This window comes from Pseudorasbora parva, chromosome 17 (assembly GCF_024679245.1).
Source record: "Pseudorasbora parva isolate DD20220531a chromosome 17, ASM2467924v1, whole genome shotgun sequence".
Lineage (NCBI taxonomy): Eukaryota > Metazoa > Chordata > Actinopteri > Cypriniformes > Gobionidae > Pseudorasbora > Pseudorasbora parva.
In genome coordinates this window covers 27705698-27722458 of record NC_090188.1, presented here as the reverse complement: position 1 = coordinate 27722458, position 16761 = coordinate 27705698, and the positions used below count along the sequence as shown (strand labels likewise).

General features: G+C 36.3%; 1 protein-coding gene across 6 annotated transcripts in view; it reads left to right on the top strand.

The window, feature by feature from the left end:
* pacs2 (phosphofurin acidic cluster sorting protein 2) overlaps positions 1–14674 on the top strand; it is a 57743-nt gene extending 43069 nt beyond the window's left edge. For 3 of the 6 annotated variants that reach the window (XM_067422075.1, XM_067422071.1, XM_067422070.1), the window contains 14 exons: positions 825–952; positions 1178–1310; positions 1418–1522; positions 2450–2556; positions 2692–2846; positions 2922–3032; positions 6209–6317; positions 6820–6852; positions 10208–10250; positions 10335–10377; positions 11487–11610; positions 11694–11920; positions 12050–12190; positions 13590–14674. In XM_067422075.1, the coding sequence (XP_067278176.1) occupies positions 825–952; positions 1178–1310; positions 1418–1522; positions 2450–2556; positions 2692–2846; positions 2922–3032; positions 6209–6317; positions 6820–6852; positions 10208–10250; positions 10335–10377; positions 11487–11610; positions 11694–11920; positions 12050–12190; positions 13590–13708 (1578 nt within the window). In that variant the 3' untranslated portion in view covers positions 13709–14674. The remainder of the gene's footprint in view (positions 1–824; positions 953–1177; positions 1311–1417; positions 1523–2449; positions 2557–2691; positions 2847–2921; positions 3033–6208; positions 6318–6819; positions 6853–10207; positions 10251–10334; positions 10378–11486; positions 11611–11693; positions 11921–12049; positions 12191–13589) is intronic. The other 3 variants (XM_067422072.1, XM_067422073.1, XM_067422074.1) reach the window with 3 other exon arrangements.
* Positions 14675–16761: the final 2087 nt, after the last annotated feature.

Here is a 16761-nt window from a genome sequence, read left to right as displayed (position 1 = left end):
GTTTTATCTACACACATTAAAGCTGCACAATGTAATTTTTCCGTCCGCTAGAGGGCGCCTATTCAAAACAAAGGTGTAGTTTGATGACGGCAAGTTTGAGCTCAGAATCTTGGGACATGTGGTTTTCACCTCACAGCCGGTGGAAAATAGGACTTGGCAGAAATCATGTTCATGGACGCGGTTATTAATGTTACTGTAGTATGAAGCAGAGCAGGGCCGAGTGTTGAGGAGCTGAACAAGGCTATGGGAGCGATTGTTACACAACACACGACTTGCGAGCAATGGTACTTTAATTATGACAGGACACAATCACGGGCGCCATTTCAGTTTTTCCGGTCATGTGTATGAGGTAACGCAGCTTCGTTTGTTATAGATACATTTAAGTGTGTTTAAAATGATGTTATGAAGTTACTCTGTGCATTCGCTCACAAGAGTAGAAAAACGTTTCTGCAGAATAAAACCGAGAACCGAGGGTAACGCAGATATGACTCAATTGACAGGTGACTCCCTCAGACGTCACGGCTCCTTGGATAAAATAGCAATTTTCTCACAATTTACAAATAATTGGAAACATTTGGGATATTGTAAGAACTCAACTGAATAAAATATATAACACTGGCCTAGTGGTTTTTGGATATTTTACTGCAAAAATACTACATAGTGCACCTTTAACTAAGGATGAGAACCAACAAACAACAGAACCGAACGGTGTGTCTGTGTGTGTGTGTGTGTGTGTGTGTGTGTGTGTGTGTGTGTGTGTGTGTGTGTGTGTGTGTGTGTGTGTGTGTTTTTGAAGTTTTATTATGTGTGTATCTGGGTTTTAGGGTCATCCTGAGGTTGTGACCCCTACCACAGAATTAGAGATGATGGACAACATGGACACTTTCATGGAGAGGTTGCCTCCAACTGGCCGGATGACCAAAACGGAGTCACTCATCATTCCATCCAACCGGTGAGAATAAAAGCTTTTATCACTACGGTTAGTGAATGAGGATGCACATTTTGAAATATAGAGAGCATAATAGATTGTACCTATTTTTGATTACTGTGTCAAGATGCTGTACTTTTTTTTTTTTTTTTTTAAACAAAGCTCTCTCTGGTATTTTTTCGTCCATCCGGTTTAGTGTTTTTATTAAAAAGTTCTGCAATATGAACTACTTTCTGTCTTTTTCTGAAGGGTGGAGCCAAAGTTGGCAGGGCGACGGGGGAGGAGCACATCACTTAAAGAGAGGCAGCCCAGTCGACCGCCCAACGAGAGAGCCAACAGTCTGGACAATGAGCGCTCACTTGACACACGCTGCCACCTACAGGTCAGATAAAACCAGCTCCATACAACAAATATACTCCAGTTACTAAACAGGTTTTTACTTTATTTTTACATTTTCACTGTACCAATTTTGGTTCCTGTTCTAATTAGATTCCACGCAAAACTGTTTACGACCAGCTGAACCACATCCTAGTGTCAGACAGCCATCTCCCCGACAGCATCATCCTCATCAACACCTCTGACTGGCAGGGCCAGGTATGATTGACAGCTGTCCATACAACATCGCAGTTTCTGTGATGGTAGATTTTGGCCGGTTACCTAAAGCATATATTTATATATAACAGTATTGTTATAGTCATATTAATAAATAATAATACACAAAAAGGCATTGATTTAATCAAAAATACAGTAAAACATGAATATTGTGAAGTATTATTACAATTTAAAATAATTATTTAAAAATATATATTTTAAAATGTAATTTATTCCTGTGAGGGCATATCTGAATTTTCAGTATCATTACTCTATACTTCAGTGTCACATGACCCTTCAAAATTCATTCTAATATGCTGATATGATAATAAAAAGAAATGTTTCTTGAGCACAAATGTTGAAATCAGTTGAGCTGTTTAATATTTTTGTAGAAAATGTGATACATTAAATAGTTTAAAAAGTACTTAAAGGAGTACTCAAGCCATCCCAGCCATATATAACTTTATTCTTTCTGATGAACATAATCAGAAGTGTATTAATAAATATCCTGATATTTCCAATCTATATAATGGCAGGGAATTGGGTCAATGAGTTTGAACCTCAAAATAGTGTATCAATCCATCATAAACGTAATCCACAGAGGGGTTAATAAAGGGCTTCATTCACTCCCATTATAAAGCTTGGAGCCATCAGGATATATATTAATATTACTCCGATTTTGTTCATCAGAAAGAAGAAAGCCATATAACTCTAGGGATGGCTTGAGGGTGAGTGAGGGCTAATTTTAATTTTAAAGTGAACTAATCCTTTATTATCATCTTATTATTGTTCATTAACTTAAATGACTCGAAAGTAAAAGATAAGATCATGAATAAGACCATAAATTAGATTCATAGCACATGAATTATAAGTCTGGCTTCAGAACAAAAACAGATTCAATTCTTGACTTTTCCTCTCTCTTTCTCTCAGTATGTATCTGAGATGTTACAGAATCACGGTCTTCCTGTTGTGTGTACATGTACCATGGCTGACGTACAGGCAGCGTTCAGCACCATCATCTCTCGCATACAGAGATTGTGAGTCACGCAGAGACATGCACATACACTTTATTTGAATTATTATTTCTGCCATTTTGGTTTAGTTTTTTCAGGATAATGACACACTATGTACTGTTTTTTTGTTCTTGTTTCTCCTTTTCTCATTTCCTCTAGTTGTAACAGTAACTCAGTCACACCATCTCCGGTGCGGATTGGAGTAGCAGGAGCTCAGCATTACCTATCTGCCGTTTTGCGTTTGTTTGTGGATCACTTGACACATAAAACCCCCGACTGGCTCGGATACCTGCGGTTCCTCATCATCCCTCTCGGTGAGTGCAGGAGTTTGAGGAAAGAATTAGCAGCCACGGACCAATAAAACAAACATAAAATCTGTGTGTGTGTAGGAGTTCATCCAGTGGCTAAATATCTGGCCAGTATAGACTACAGATATAACAGTCTGTTCCAGGACTCGGCATGGAGAGATCTTTTCCACAAACCAGAAGCACCATCCTCAGGTAACTGTCTCTGTCTGATAGTCACTCGCTCTCCCTTCTATCCATCTGTCTATAAAAAAAAAAATATTTATTTGCATATAAAAACATTTGAAATAGAACAAATTAATTGAATAAAGTATTATTTCGCACATGAACGAACAAAAACACACAATTATGCAAAAAATCCTGTTTGTCAAGTATCCTCATAAGCACAGTTTTAAATGAGTTAAAAGTGTTATATGCACGCAAAGAGTTGTGAGAAAATTGGATGCGTGTCAGATCCAGGTCATGTGCTTAGGTCTTAAAGTGACAGCAGCCTAATAAACCAGCTGCTGTCTGTGATCAATGTTAATCAAAGAACAAAGGACATAGGCTGAATCTGAAATCGCTCCTTATGCTGCCTTCACGTGCTATCGGAAGTTTCCTACTTTCCTTCAGAAGTCGTGATTGCGAGCTTGTTGTGTTCAGGTGCTTTGTTGTCAGAAAGAATGGAGGACACCAGGTTCATACTTTTACATGCGTCTTGGGAACTTTTTTAGCACTATAACCATTAGAGTCATTTCCCGGTCCCAGAAAATCATAGAATCGCTGGCAAACACTAGCAGCACAACACGAAAGCATATTGTTTATAATCACATTCAAAATAAAGGCATAATGTAGACAAGGTAAGGCTGCTTAAAGACTAATATGTTAATAGTTTTCAGCCATACATCCTATTGTATAGCTACTTTTACCACCCTATCTAGATAGTCACCTTGCTCACTATTCTGGAATGATGGTCAACTACATGCGATTTTCGGTGTGTTTAAAATACACAATATGCTTCAAATGATAATTAATTTATGTAAATATGTACTTTAACGAAAGACAAGACAATGAAGCTGTTGCGGAAAAAAAATAATAAAACACCTGCCACAGCAGAAATTCATATCCCATCCACCATTTTTGAACGGTTTTGCCACACCCATTTTGGGAACTTGGGTATCAAAATTATTTCCGAACTTCCTAGTGGTGAACACGACATCAGAGGGCATTCATTTGGAATTTTTACTTCGGAAACTCGTATTTACAATAATTCCGGTAGCACGTGAATGCGGAATTGAACCCTAATTCACTTTTCCCTACTTCAGTCCACTAATACAGTTGAAGGAGTGAATAAAAAGGAGTGCATGAAGTTGGACAGTGTGTACATCGGTTGTACATTTGTTATTGCGGTGCAATGTGGGATTGAATGAGTGCGCTCGAACATGTCCACTGTGGTTTCGGACACGCTACAGATGGTTGTGCCCTCAAATAGGGGGCGATTTCGGATTCAGCCAAAGACAAAATCACTCACTGCTCTTGACTGAATAACATTTGTAGCTTTGTAGCTAACATTATGCAGAGAAGACTGTGAAGTCTTTGATAACGTCATGCAATTTCTGTATATTTCCTACCTGTTAGAATCTTAAAGCACTGTTTGCAAGGGTACATGGGTCAAAAACAACAAAAATATGAACCGTCCTGCTTGGAAAAAAAACCTTAGAGTTGAACCCTAAAATAATTAAGGTGCATCTAAATGTGGCATTTATTAAATTTGGTTTATGTGAAGATTGATTTAATTTCACTTAGATTAAATGTTGTTAAGCCAATTAAATGTTAAAATCGATAGAGTTCAATTAATACTGTAATGTTGAATGGCTTAATTAATAGTTAGAATTGATGGGGAAATCCATGTATTAGGGACATCAGTATCAGTACTGGTATCAGTAAAACAGGTCTTCATTCATAGTGCTTAGTAAAAAGATTCCATTAAACAAATATTTAAAGGTGTGATGTATTTAGAAATCAACTTTCCCTTGAGCCTTTGATTTATAAAAGGTCATGGTAATATAAGAATATCCTGTAAGTTTTGGAGCAGAAAACTTCCTTGTTAGTAAAAGAAAAGCTTTTATAGACACCAGGCCCAGAAAACGAGGCTCTCAAATCAATGACGTATTAGAAGGGGGAAATTCCGCCTCTCTGCATGTGTGTGTGTGTGCGTGTGGTTCGCGCTTATATATGAATACATTTTAAGAGCCCTATCAGATAATTCCGGTTGCCTCTTTCAAAATGATCCCTCCTGTGAACTGAGGCTCATTACCGTATTTTCCGGACTAAAAGTCACACTTATTTTCATAGTTTGGCTGGTCCTGCGGCTTATAGTCAGGTGAGACTTATACATCAATTTTAATTCATACTGACTGACAAGAATAAACATATAGCCGCAAGAGGGCGCTCCTGTAGCCTACCCCTGAAAAAAAGAACTGAAAACAGAAAAAAACTTAAAGACAACAACTTAGAAAGACTGAACACAAACAAAATGCCCCTATAAAGAAAATCTTATTCTGCAAATTACAAACTGCATGTAGTAAAATATGCAGCCGAGAACGATTCACACAGCGTTCGTCTCGTGCGGCTGAGCCTCTCCCGGCAGAGAGTTCAAGCATCTGGGGAGTCGTTCCTTCAGCTCTGGCCATCTTGCTTACAGTCCGCGATTAGCTTTCTTTGTTTTCTTCATTACAGTTAAAGTAACATCGCCAGTCCCTCATAAGTTTCTCACTCACTTCAAACTTTCTTTCTTCTGCTTGGTTATGCTCAGTGAGTGGGCGTGAGCGGGTGCATGCATGCATGCGCGGCTCCCGCTCTGCTTCTGCCCTAATGCGACTTATAGTCCAGTGCGACTTATATATGTTTTTTCCTCTTCAAGATGCTTTTTTTGACTGATACTCCGGAGCTACTTATAGTCCGGAAAATACGGTAAATATACAAATCGTATCCAATCCTAACTGTGGGCGTTTACTTCCAAGTCTCCAGCGCGGCACACCCACCAAAACCCAGCGTTCAGGAGAGAGCCTCAAAACCAGTGTAGAAAATAGCCTATTACTTATTAGTTATGATGTTTTTGAATGTAAAACCATGGAAATGTCATAAATTGACCTTAGACAACAGTATACAAAAAAAGTCAAAAATCCAGTTCATGACACCTTTAAAATATACTGTCTTTATGTTGTGTCTACATTATTTTGGAAATAGTATTACATCATGAAAATATATTAAAAACGTTAATGTCAGGTGCGATAAATTGTGATTAATTGCAGGAAAATATGTGGTTAATTCGTTTTTTTTTAATATATTTGTATATTTAGATGTTCTCTGTCAACCTTTTTTTCCAACAGTTCAGGACAGCCCAGATATAGTTTCCAGAGTGACACAGTACATGTTGGGAGCAAATGGAGCTCATCAGTTGCCCATAGCAGAGGCCATGCTCACCTACAAGCAGAAAAGGTAATACACACATGCACAGTGCAGCCCTGATCCATATTCATATAAAAATATATATTTAAAAGTTCAGAGAAGGCAACACAAATGCTGTGCTGAACACACTGAATATGATTTTCACACACTGAGTGTGATTTTTAACATGGTACCGCTTTTTAATAAAACATATTCAACGATTATGAGTGTCTACAATTGTATTTAACTAAATACAATTCAAAAATATCAATAAACTATTGATATAAAAGTGAATTTGAATATGTGTTATTAGAGGCTGGGTTCATTTTCAAGTGCTCTGAAGATGCAGATATCTGGTTTTATTTTTCATCTGGTTCAAAGACTGGACACTCGATCCAGTTTTTTCCTGGATATTTGCATCTTTTTCCATGAGCATCCTCATTAAAGTTATGTTTTGGAAAGAAAGCATGTGAATGTCAATGTTTATCATCTCTGTCTGTGAATAACATACTTTATTTCTCTTTATTTCTTTTTTTCCTTGCCCTCTCTGAAGGAAAAAGAGCTTTCATTTTGATTTTGCAGTAAGGTATTGTGGTCCTCCTGCCTGTGCTGATACCGTAGCCAATCAGATACATATCATATTCTCTCTCTCTCTCTCTCTCTCTCTCTCTCTCTCTCTCTCTCTCTCTCTCTCTCTCTCTCTCTCTCTCTCTCTCTCTCTCTCTCTCTCTCTCTCTCTCTCTCTCTCTCTCTCTCTCTCTCTCTCTCTCTCTCTCTCTCTCTCTCTCTCTCTCTCTCTCTCTCTCTCTCTCTATCTCATCATCTCATATAGCATCAAGGGAGTTATGGCCAAGGGAGAGCTGAGAGATGCTTTTGAAACTCTAGAGATTCTATCCACACTTAATTTTTCGTGGGCAATTCGGGACAAATCAGTTCAGTGGGCATATGTGGTGGGACTTTTTCTTGTAACTGCCATATTGAGCATTGCAGTTTCTCCTATTTATTTCTCTAAAAGCGGTTCATCTCCTCCACCTTGTGCCGTCTTTGGAATTAGCCGTTAAATTGTATAATGAAGGCTGCAGGTGAATCTGAAGGTTTTATTGGATCTCTTGCTGTCCTGGGATATGAATATTACCGCCATCATCATCTGAACACCTCTGAGGTCCTTCAGCAGAGCAGTATAAGCTTCTCATAACATTTAAAATTAAATGTCCTCCCAGGACCCAGAAAACCCAGAGTAAAAAACATGTATTCCATGTCCTCTGTAGAGGACTTCATGAAAAAAAATAAGGCAAAAATGTAGACACATTTTTATTCATCACGTTTCGGACATTGTTTGTTCTCTAACACGTTCTTCTTTTATAATGATTGAATAAAAACATTGTTAATTCCAAATAAAATATGTTTTTATTACCTAAGAAATCTCATTGGTACAAAACATGCATAAACCAAACTTTGAGGATAATTTCGATATAATTTAATTTTATTATGAAATGTATTATGAATTTATTTTATTACGCATTTATTAAAATGTATTTATATAATAATTATAAATATAATTTGTGTATTAATAATTTATTCCGGAGTTATTATATGATTAGTATTAAACGGATTCCTACAGTTTATATATTATATGTTTTCCTTTTTTCGTTTTATTGCATTGTTTTGGGGCACCTTTTTATTCATCCTTTTATATAACTGGCATTTAAGGTGTCAGGGAAATTTGTAAAAGTTAATTTCTGGGTCCCGGAGGATATACTTAATTTGAATAGCAAAGTAAAGGATGCAAATTATGTAAAATGATTCCACTTTTATTAATAGACAGCAATTATCTGAGGTGAACAGACCTTAAGATGGAGGTGACATTTCTTAATTTTCTCTCTTAGCTTAGCTTTAATTTTTCTCTCCTCCAATGACCTCTCTTTCTCGCTCTCTCGCTCTCTCTCTGTCTCTCATCAGAGTAAACAGCCTAAACTACACAACACTCACACACTAGACTTGCTTCTCCAAGCAGGTGCTTGAAGTATCCCTGCTGATATTGGCTGACTTCCCAGTTATTGGTTTCATCAGTGTCTCTTTATTCTCTGGTGTGCAGAGCAATAAAACATCTGTTACACTTTTCACTGAGAGCAGCTTCTATTTCTGCTCAGATGAACTCCATCAACTCCCTATATTTGGGCTTGTGTTGTGTTGTTTTCAGGGTGGTTCATTGGCACAGTTTATTTATTTCGATTCCCTTATAATTTGCTTCTGGTTCTAGGTATTTCTGCTTGAGATCAGAGATGGTTTAACAAAGCGTGAGATTTCAGTCTAAATGTAAATCTATAGTGTACTGACTAAATAATGTATTCCCCCTAAAACCAATTTTTTTGTTCAACAGAGTGACCGTTTCATATGTTTTATTGTTTGTATGTATAATGCACAAGTAGCAGGCATTTTCACATTATTTTTGTTGCTAGGTCTTTAATCTTTGCTTTAGACCATCTCTGGTTCAATTAGCCTGAATCTGAGTTCTGAGTGGCCGAGAATGCTTTTTTTTTCTTCTTCTTTTTCTGGTATCTTCTATGTAGTGGATAGGGCAGTGGCAGGACGGCAACAGTTGATTGGAATTACACAGGCTCGTCTCGCTTCACAGCATTTCTTTTGCAGCATGCCAACGAATCAGATAGCAGCAATGCCAAATTCAGCGTTAGAAGCCTTTTCTCCTCAGAGATCAAATGTTTCTTTAATAGATACAATCTTAAAAAGATACAGAAAGATACTATGGATGTGGTTTAGCATGAGGGGGGCATTCTGGTTACTATACTCATTCTTTTCTAGGGAGAAAGTAAAACCTGATTTGATTTTTATGAAGAAAAACACTCCAAAAATCATTTATTTTTTGTTCGTCAAATAGACCCAAACAGCAAGAACTGATTTTTTGCCAGCTAATTGAATCAAAATAAAAGGTCATGGTAATATAAAAATATCCAGTAATTCCAGAGGTGAAAACATCCTTGTTAGTCAAAGAAAAGCTTTTATAGACACCAGGCCCAAAAAACGATCATGTGCACATCTTTACATCATTGCGTGATAAAACACCTCTACAGCATGTCTAATTCAGTAGCCCCGCCCACCGACTCATGGAGCTGCGAAGATGATAGCAAGATAGTACATTGTTATAGATTGTTTATATGTTCGTGTCTAACAGAACATACCTTTAGCACGCTGGACTCAGACACATTTGGGCCAGGGCTCGCAAAGCCCAACGTCTTGGGGCTATGAGTTTTCCAGAAATGCTACCAAAACAGAAACCCCTCAGCAGGCCGATGAATCTCATAATATTCCTTTTTTTGTTCTGCGGCGCTCTGTCTCTCTTGACCTGACATTTGAAGGGCAGTTCGTGCTTATATTGACCGATCGAGTGGGCTATAAAATACACAAATAATAGTCCAATCAAACGCGGGTGGATGAGAAATAAATCATTGTGTTTGTTTGATAAAGACGTTTATTCCGGTTGGCGCTTTAAAAACAACCCTATTGTGAATATGCAACCTTATCCAATCCTAGCCGTGGGCGTTTACTTCCAAGTCTCCAGTGTGGCACACCCATCAAAACCCAGTGTTCAGGAGAGAGCCTCAAAACCAGCGTAGAAAATAGCCTATTACTTATTAGTTATAATGTTTTTGATTCTAAAACCCACACAAACGTCATTAGTTGACCTCAGACAACAGTATATAAAAAAAAGCCAGTTCATGACACCTTTAATGTATTGTAATGTAAAAATGTAAGTGTTTTCTTTCTTAAATAGTCAAATCTATTTCTTCCTAGAAGTGAATGGGTAACTAACTATGCTTACCAGGATTTGTTTCCCCTTGAGGGTGGGTGGGGTCTTTTTGCTCACAGTATTAATTTAATAGTCAGTAAACAGCGTGTTCATAGTCTCCTTTTTTTCTTCACAGTCCTGATGAAGACTCATGCCAGAAATTTATCCCTTTTATTGGGGTACGTTGTCCATTCACAAATACATTTGTATAGTTTTGTGTTATTTTAATGGCTGTATTTGACTTGATTTTAACTTCTCTGCAGGTGGTAAAAGTGGGGATTGTTGAACAAACTTCTGCCACATCTGGTAAGTTATACTGTCAATGCATTATGTATTAAATAGGGCTGTCAATTGAACATGTTTACTCTGTAAAGCCTGACATAAGAAGTGGTAGCCAGGAAAGTCACATCATGGAACACATTTTGAAATGGAAAAAAGTTTTTTGTTGTGTATTTTTGATTTTTGATCAGGCTCAAATGATATAGTGAGAATATATAGGCCAAAACTGAGCATAAATATACAGTTTGGTCCAGTTGCTGATATTTATATGGCCAAATAGTAAGATTCAATTCTGAAAGTGAACCTGTGCTCGCTGTGTCTTCTGTCTTCCGTTTTATATTTCCTCAGAAAGAAGGTAAGATCTTACGGATTTATAAATGAACTGCTTTCAAAACTTCCCTGTCTACTGACATTATGAAATCCGCTTCAAATATTACAGTGCTCATGATAACATTCGTTAAAAGTGCACTATGTAGTATTTTTGCAGTAAAATATCCAAAAACACCAGGCCAGTGTTATATATTTTATTCAGTTGAGCTCTTACAATATCCCAAATGTTTCCAATTATTTGTAAATTGTGAGAAAATTGCTATTTTAGCCAAGGAGCCGAGATGTCTAAGGGAGTCACCAGTCAATTGCGTCATATCTGCGTTACCCTCTGTTTTATTCTGCAGAATCGCTTTACTCTTAGCAGTGTGAACAAGTGTCACAGCAGCGGCTGAGCAAACGCACAGAGTAACATCATAACATAATTTTAAACACACTAAAATATATCTAAAATGACAAACAGAGCTGCGTTACCTCATACTCATGACCGGAAAAGCGGAAATGGTGCCGCCCAAGTCCCCTTGCTCGCGAGCCATGTGTTGCGTAGTTACATAGTGCCGCTTTAACTCTACAATAAGTAAATCCACTTCACCGGCTATTTACTCTTCGACAGCGATGTCATATAAATCTACAGAGCTACAGAAACACACATTTATAAAGATGTTAAGAAAATATAAATGCATTTTTAAAAAACTGCTAACAGCCCTATTATGAAATATAACCAATTGTGAACCTACAATATTTGTTATATTTATTATATGTAAATATGGTTTATGAATGATCTGCGTATGTGATTTGTGTGTTTGTAGGCGATTCAGATGACGCTGCTCCTGTTGGGTCTGCTCTTCTCTCCTCTACTCCTCCTGCACAGATCTCCCCATTACTAAAAGAGGCATCTCCAACGCCTCCCTCTTCTCCCTCTGTACACTTCAGGTACAAACACACAACCACACACAGTCTTAGATGTTTTTAGTCTTTTATTTCTTTAACTTGTGTGTGTGTGTGTGTGTCTGCAGTTCTCCAGGAGGGGGCCAGGGGGAGCTGATGGGTCTTCAGGTTGATTATTGGATTGCTCCGTCAGAAAGGAAGAAAGAAGTGGAGAAGAGAGACTCTTCTGCCAAAAACACGCTCAAGTGCACCTTCCGCTCGCTGCAGGTTAGCCGCCTCCCACTGGGTGGAGCAGAGCCCACACATCAGCCGACCATGTCCATGACTGTTGTCACCAAAGAGAAAAATAAAAAGGGTAAGACATGGAAACAACAATTGCACAGTACCAAAGTAACACATTACAGCAGCACATTCAGTGACAGTCGATTTATAAAAAGTACTGCGTTGTTGAATAAGCATTAAAACACTCTGTCTCTGTGTTCAGTGATGTTTCTGCCTAAAAAGACCAAGGATAAAGAGGCGGAGTCTAAGAGTCAGGTGATAGAGGGCATAAGTCGACTCATCTGCACAGCCAAACACCAGCAGACCATGCTGAAAGGTGATCAGCCAATCCGAATTCATCAAAGTAATCACTAAAACTTTCAATACAATTAGAAATCTGTGCTTAAAGGGGTCATATAATCATCAACCTCATCATCAGTTCATTGTACTTTAAAAACATTCTGCAACTAAGCTGCCAAAAATGGCACATTTCAATATAAATAATCTTGTAAAGATAATGTTATTGAAGAATAGGTATAAGTTATATTTATAATGCAAACCAGCAGATCTTAAACCTTGACTAACAATATATAAATGGATTTTTCATTAAAATGAAAAATAAAAATTGTGTAGAAAATGACCCCTTTAAGTAATCCAGTGTATACAGTTGTATGCAAATTGCACCGTCAATTAACTCTTTCCCTGGCATTGACATCATTTTCCGGCTTTCAGTGTTTACACTGTTATACGGTATGGGACACTATTACGCATCTTCTGAAAGAGTACTGAATCTCTGGATCAAAGCACAGTCGAAGATGAAGCAGAAACAAGCGATATCATACGTAATCATATGCATATGTAAAATAATGTAATCGTCCACATTAAACATATAAATCAAAACGTCCTAATGTTACTGAATAAAATATCGACGCAGGACGAGGTCCAGGACTGTGCAAGTATAGGGGTATTGATGGACTTGATCATTGTTCTAAATCCGATGTGCTCCGAAAGTGAGGGGTGGATGGTTGCAATTCGCAACCTCACCACTAGACGCCGCTAAAATGTACACACTGCGCCTTTAAAATCAGAGGGTCTGTTCTTTCTTTTGATATATTGCATTTTTAAGATATTCATATAACACATTATTCTAGGGACCATTAAACATTTGTGAAAATGATCGGTGGCAGTGGGTAACAATTTTTTGTTTTGTTATGCTGCCTGGGAAAGAGTTAAATGTAAAAAAAACAACAACATTTTTTAAAATAATAATTATATACAGTTCAAAATTTTGGGAAGAAATTCATACTTTTATTTAGCATTAATACTTTTTTCAATTATAATTTTTATATTGTTACAAAAGATTTTGGTTTCAAACAAATGCTGTCCTGTTCATCAAAGAATCCTGAAAAAACTAAATCAACTGTTCAACATTGATAATTTTATTGAGCAGAAAATCAGCATATTAAAATGATTTCTGAAGGATCATGTGACACTGAAGACTGACTGGATGCTGAAATTCACAGGAATACATTACATTATAAAAGGCATTAAAATAGAAATTTAATTTTAAATTGTAATAACATTTCAAAATGTCACTGTTTTACTGTAATTTTGATCAAATAAATTTAGCTTTGGTGTGCATTTAAATACTTTTATGGACCCAAACTTTTGAACGGTACTTCTCTCCATAATTTATGCATACTTGATGTTTGTGGAATTGAGGCATAAAGGCCGTCGTGTGTTTGTATGTTTCCTCTCTGCAGTGTTGATAGATGGAGTAGAGTGGAATGATGTGAAGTTTTTCCAGCTGGCGGCTCAGTGGTCATCTCACGTCAAACACTTCCCACTTGCTATCTTCGGACCCTCCAAAGGGCCTTACTGAACTATAGCCTCACATCTCCACTCCTCTATGCTACGGCTGCCTTTAGACTCAGTGCTGCCTGATGGTTTTATTTCAAATATCTGCTTTTTTCACGTTTTTTTTTTTTTGACATTTGATTGTTCTTTTATGAAAGACTTGATGCAGTCTTGGAAACAGGGCATATTTTTTGATTACTTATGTTGAGCTTTTAAAACCCTCCGCCTCCAGTGGTTATAGTAAAATGAATAATGAACTGAATCTTAAAAACTGATTTAACTCCGTAACTAGTGAGTTCTGTGTCATTCTGCAAATCTGTATCCACACATTTCAGCCTAATTTCAGCAGCCAACACACTTGTGGGAGAGCAAACCAGCAAAAGGGAGAAAGGAACAGTGCTTTTGAGTTATTAAAAGGACCGACTCTGGACCGGATTTTGCTTTGGATGGCTTAGTCCTGACGACGGCTGAAGCATTTTATCCCTCTCTCACACTCTATAACCTCAGCGAGGTCAGAGAGCCTCTCGAAGGTTAAGTGTGTGTCTGTGTGTGTGTGTGTGTGTGTGTGTGTGTGTGTGTGTGTGTGTGTGTGTGTGTGTGTTGCAGACTTAACCTCGTTATATGCGGTTTACTTTTTTCTGTAGGTTTGTGTGTGTGAATGTATTCACTGAAGGTACTGAACGCTAAAGCACTTTTAAAACTTTACTAGATTGTGGTTTTGTTATAATGCTTCCTGTGAAGCACAGCGCTGTTCACTCCAGCTAAAAACTGCAGCAAAGCTTTGTAGGAACTGGACTGAATGTCTGTGTCTACATTAGATGGACCACTGTCACACCTGTGTGCTGCACTCTTTTAAAATCTTTTTTTTTTTTTAAATGTTTCTTAGAATCAAATGTTTGTTCTTCTTTGTTGTTTTTGTTGTTGTTGGCTTGTTTGAAGATGTCAGATTTCCCCCAGATGCTGTATTAGATTTAAAATAATGTGCCTAAAACACAGAATATTTTTAGAATATGTTCAGGTCATACTTCACTCCAAAATCAAAAGGAAAGAAATAAGAGTTCATATTTGGATTTCTAGAAAATTCAGCCTATTTTTAGGGCAAATAATTACATTTTTAAATAACTCAAATTCATTCAAATTATTTATTCTATTTTATTTAAAAACATTGCATTGTAATGACAATTGAATGAGAATTAAGTATACATTTTAATCTCAATTTTTTTAATTTTATATTTTATTTAAATATATATCACAGTATTTTTATTGCAAAACACAAATAATAATTAATTTGTTAACACTACTGTTAATGCATCAGGTATCATGCAATAAAAATATAATATTTTTACACATTTATTAATGTTAATGAATGGTTAATTTCTACTTTTTTCATTTCAAGTTGTGTAAATTAATATTCTATATATTATTTTTCATTGTTATTACACACACACACACACACAATATATATAATTTTTTTTAATATATATTAACATGAACCTAGACTAATGAATACTGTTGAATAGGTTGAATTCATTAATTCATATGCATATCACCTTTCAGAGGAATTAAAAGCTAACTCAGAAGCAAAACATCCCAAAAATTTGAGTAGCGACACATTTTTCACAATCTATAAAAATGCAATGTCTAAAAAAAAATTCTGATTCTAATTTTCTGAAAAAAATTCTGATTTTTGGAGTGAAATATGACCAGCGTGTTTCATGAACACTAAACAAAGGAGCTACATAAATGTCACTATATCTTAACCTCACTAACTGTAGCATAAGATTTGCAGTGTTCCACAGCCTGTGTGCTCAGCCTGTAGGTGAGCATGTGTAGATGCCGATGTCTCAGTGTTATAAAGGTATTAGAAATGTCTTTTTCATAAGACCTTTTAGGGAGGCTCGAACTATCTCTTAGTCTCTGCTTTTCAGGATGGAGAGATCGATTAATCCTCATTACTCATATAGAGTAGATTTAAATCAAATTATATTGTGCCTCACTTGCTCCTTAGAAAGCCAATATATGTCAAACAAACAAATCCAACCCATGAGGGAACCATCCCATACTTTAACTCAGACTCGCACTTGTCACGATTAATGTAGGTATTTGCAAACCTGTGCAAGGATGTTAGTGTTGTTCTACTTCGATTTATGGTCAGCAGAGGTTTGGTGCAATTTAATGGAAATATTTCATGCTTGTCCAGACTGTAAAAGGTTCATAATTTGTCATACACAGTATGTAAGGAGCTGTGCTAATGATGTCAGCTTATAGTTAAAGCTGTGCTAAAGAACTGTCTGTTTGCCATTTAAATGTATACCTGCCACTAGTATTAGTTTTTTTTTAAATAAAAATATATATAATAAAAAAAATACTTTTAGCTTTTTAATTTAAATGTTCCGCTCCAGTTATGGGGATTACCTGGATACATTTGTATTTGTAAAAAACTGTTGGAAAAATACTACCACTGTAATTCCTTAACTGGAATTTAATAAAACTACACACACTAAGATTGTTTTGTTCTGGTCCCTACTTGTGATTTTTATACTTGTCGAATGGATATTAAACAGATCAATTCAGCAAACACTGATGTAAAACTCAACAAGAAATGCATGCAGGCAACTCTTTAGACTAGACTTGTGTTAGACTGTGACTTGTATTTTCTCTGACTATCACAAGATTTAGCATGCCAAACGTTTTGGGATGTCTTGTTTGAATCACCTTGTAAAATCTGAATGTTCAAAATATAAAGCTTATTAAACTGAATATTTAAATAATTTAATTTAATGTAGCCTATAATTTAGCAGATTTATTAAATGTAATAATCTATGAATATATAACGTAAAAAAAAAAAAGATAAAACTTTTTTATTTGAGAGCATGTTTATGAAGAGTAAAGATTCCGTTTTTGCACTTTAATAATTAAGTCCTAACAATATTAGTACAAAAATGTTTAAATGGTTTAGGTTTCTTTTACATTTGCTTTTTTCATTAATTTTACATTTAAAATGTTATAATATCAAAATAACAGAAGACTGTATCTAAAAAACGCAGAATAAAGATACTTTTTTCGTATACACACATA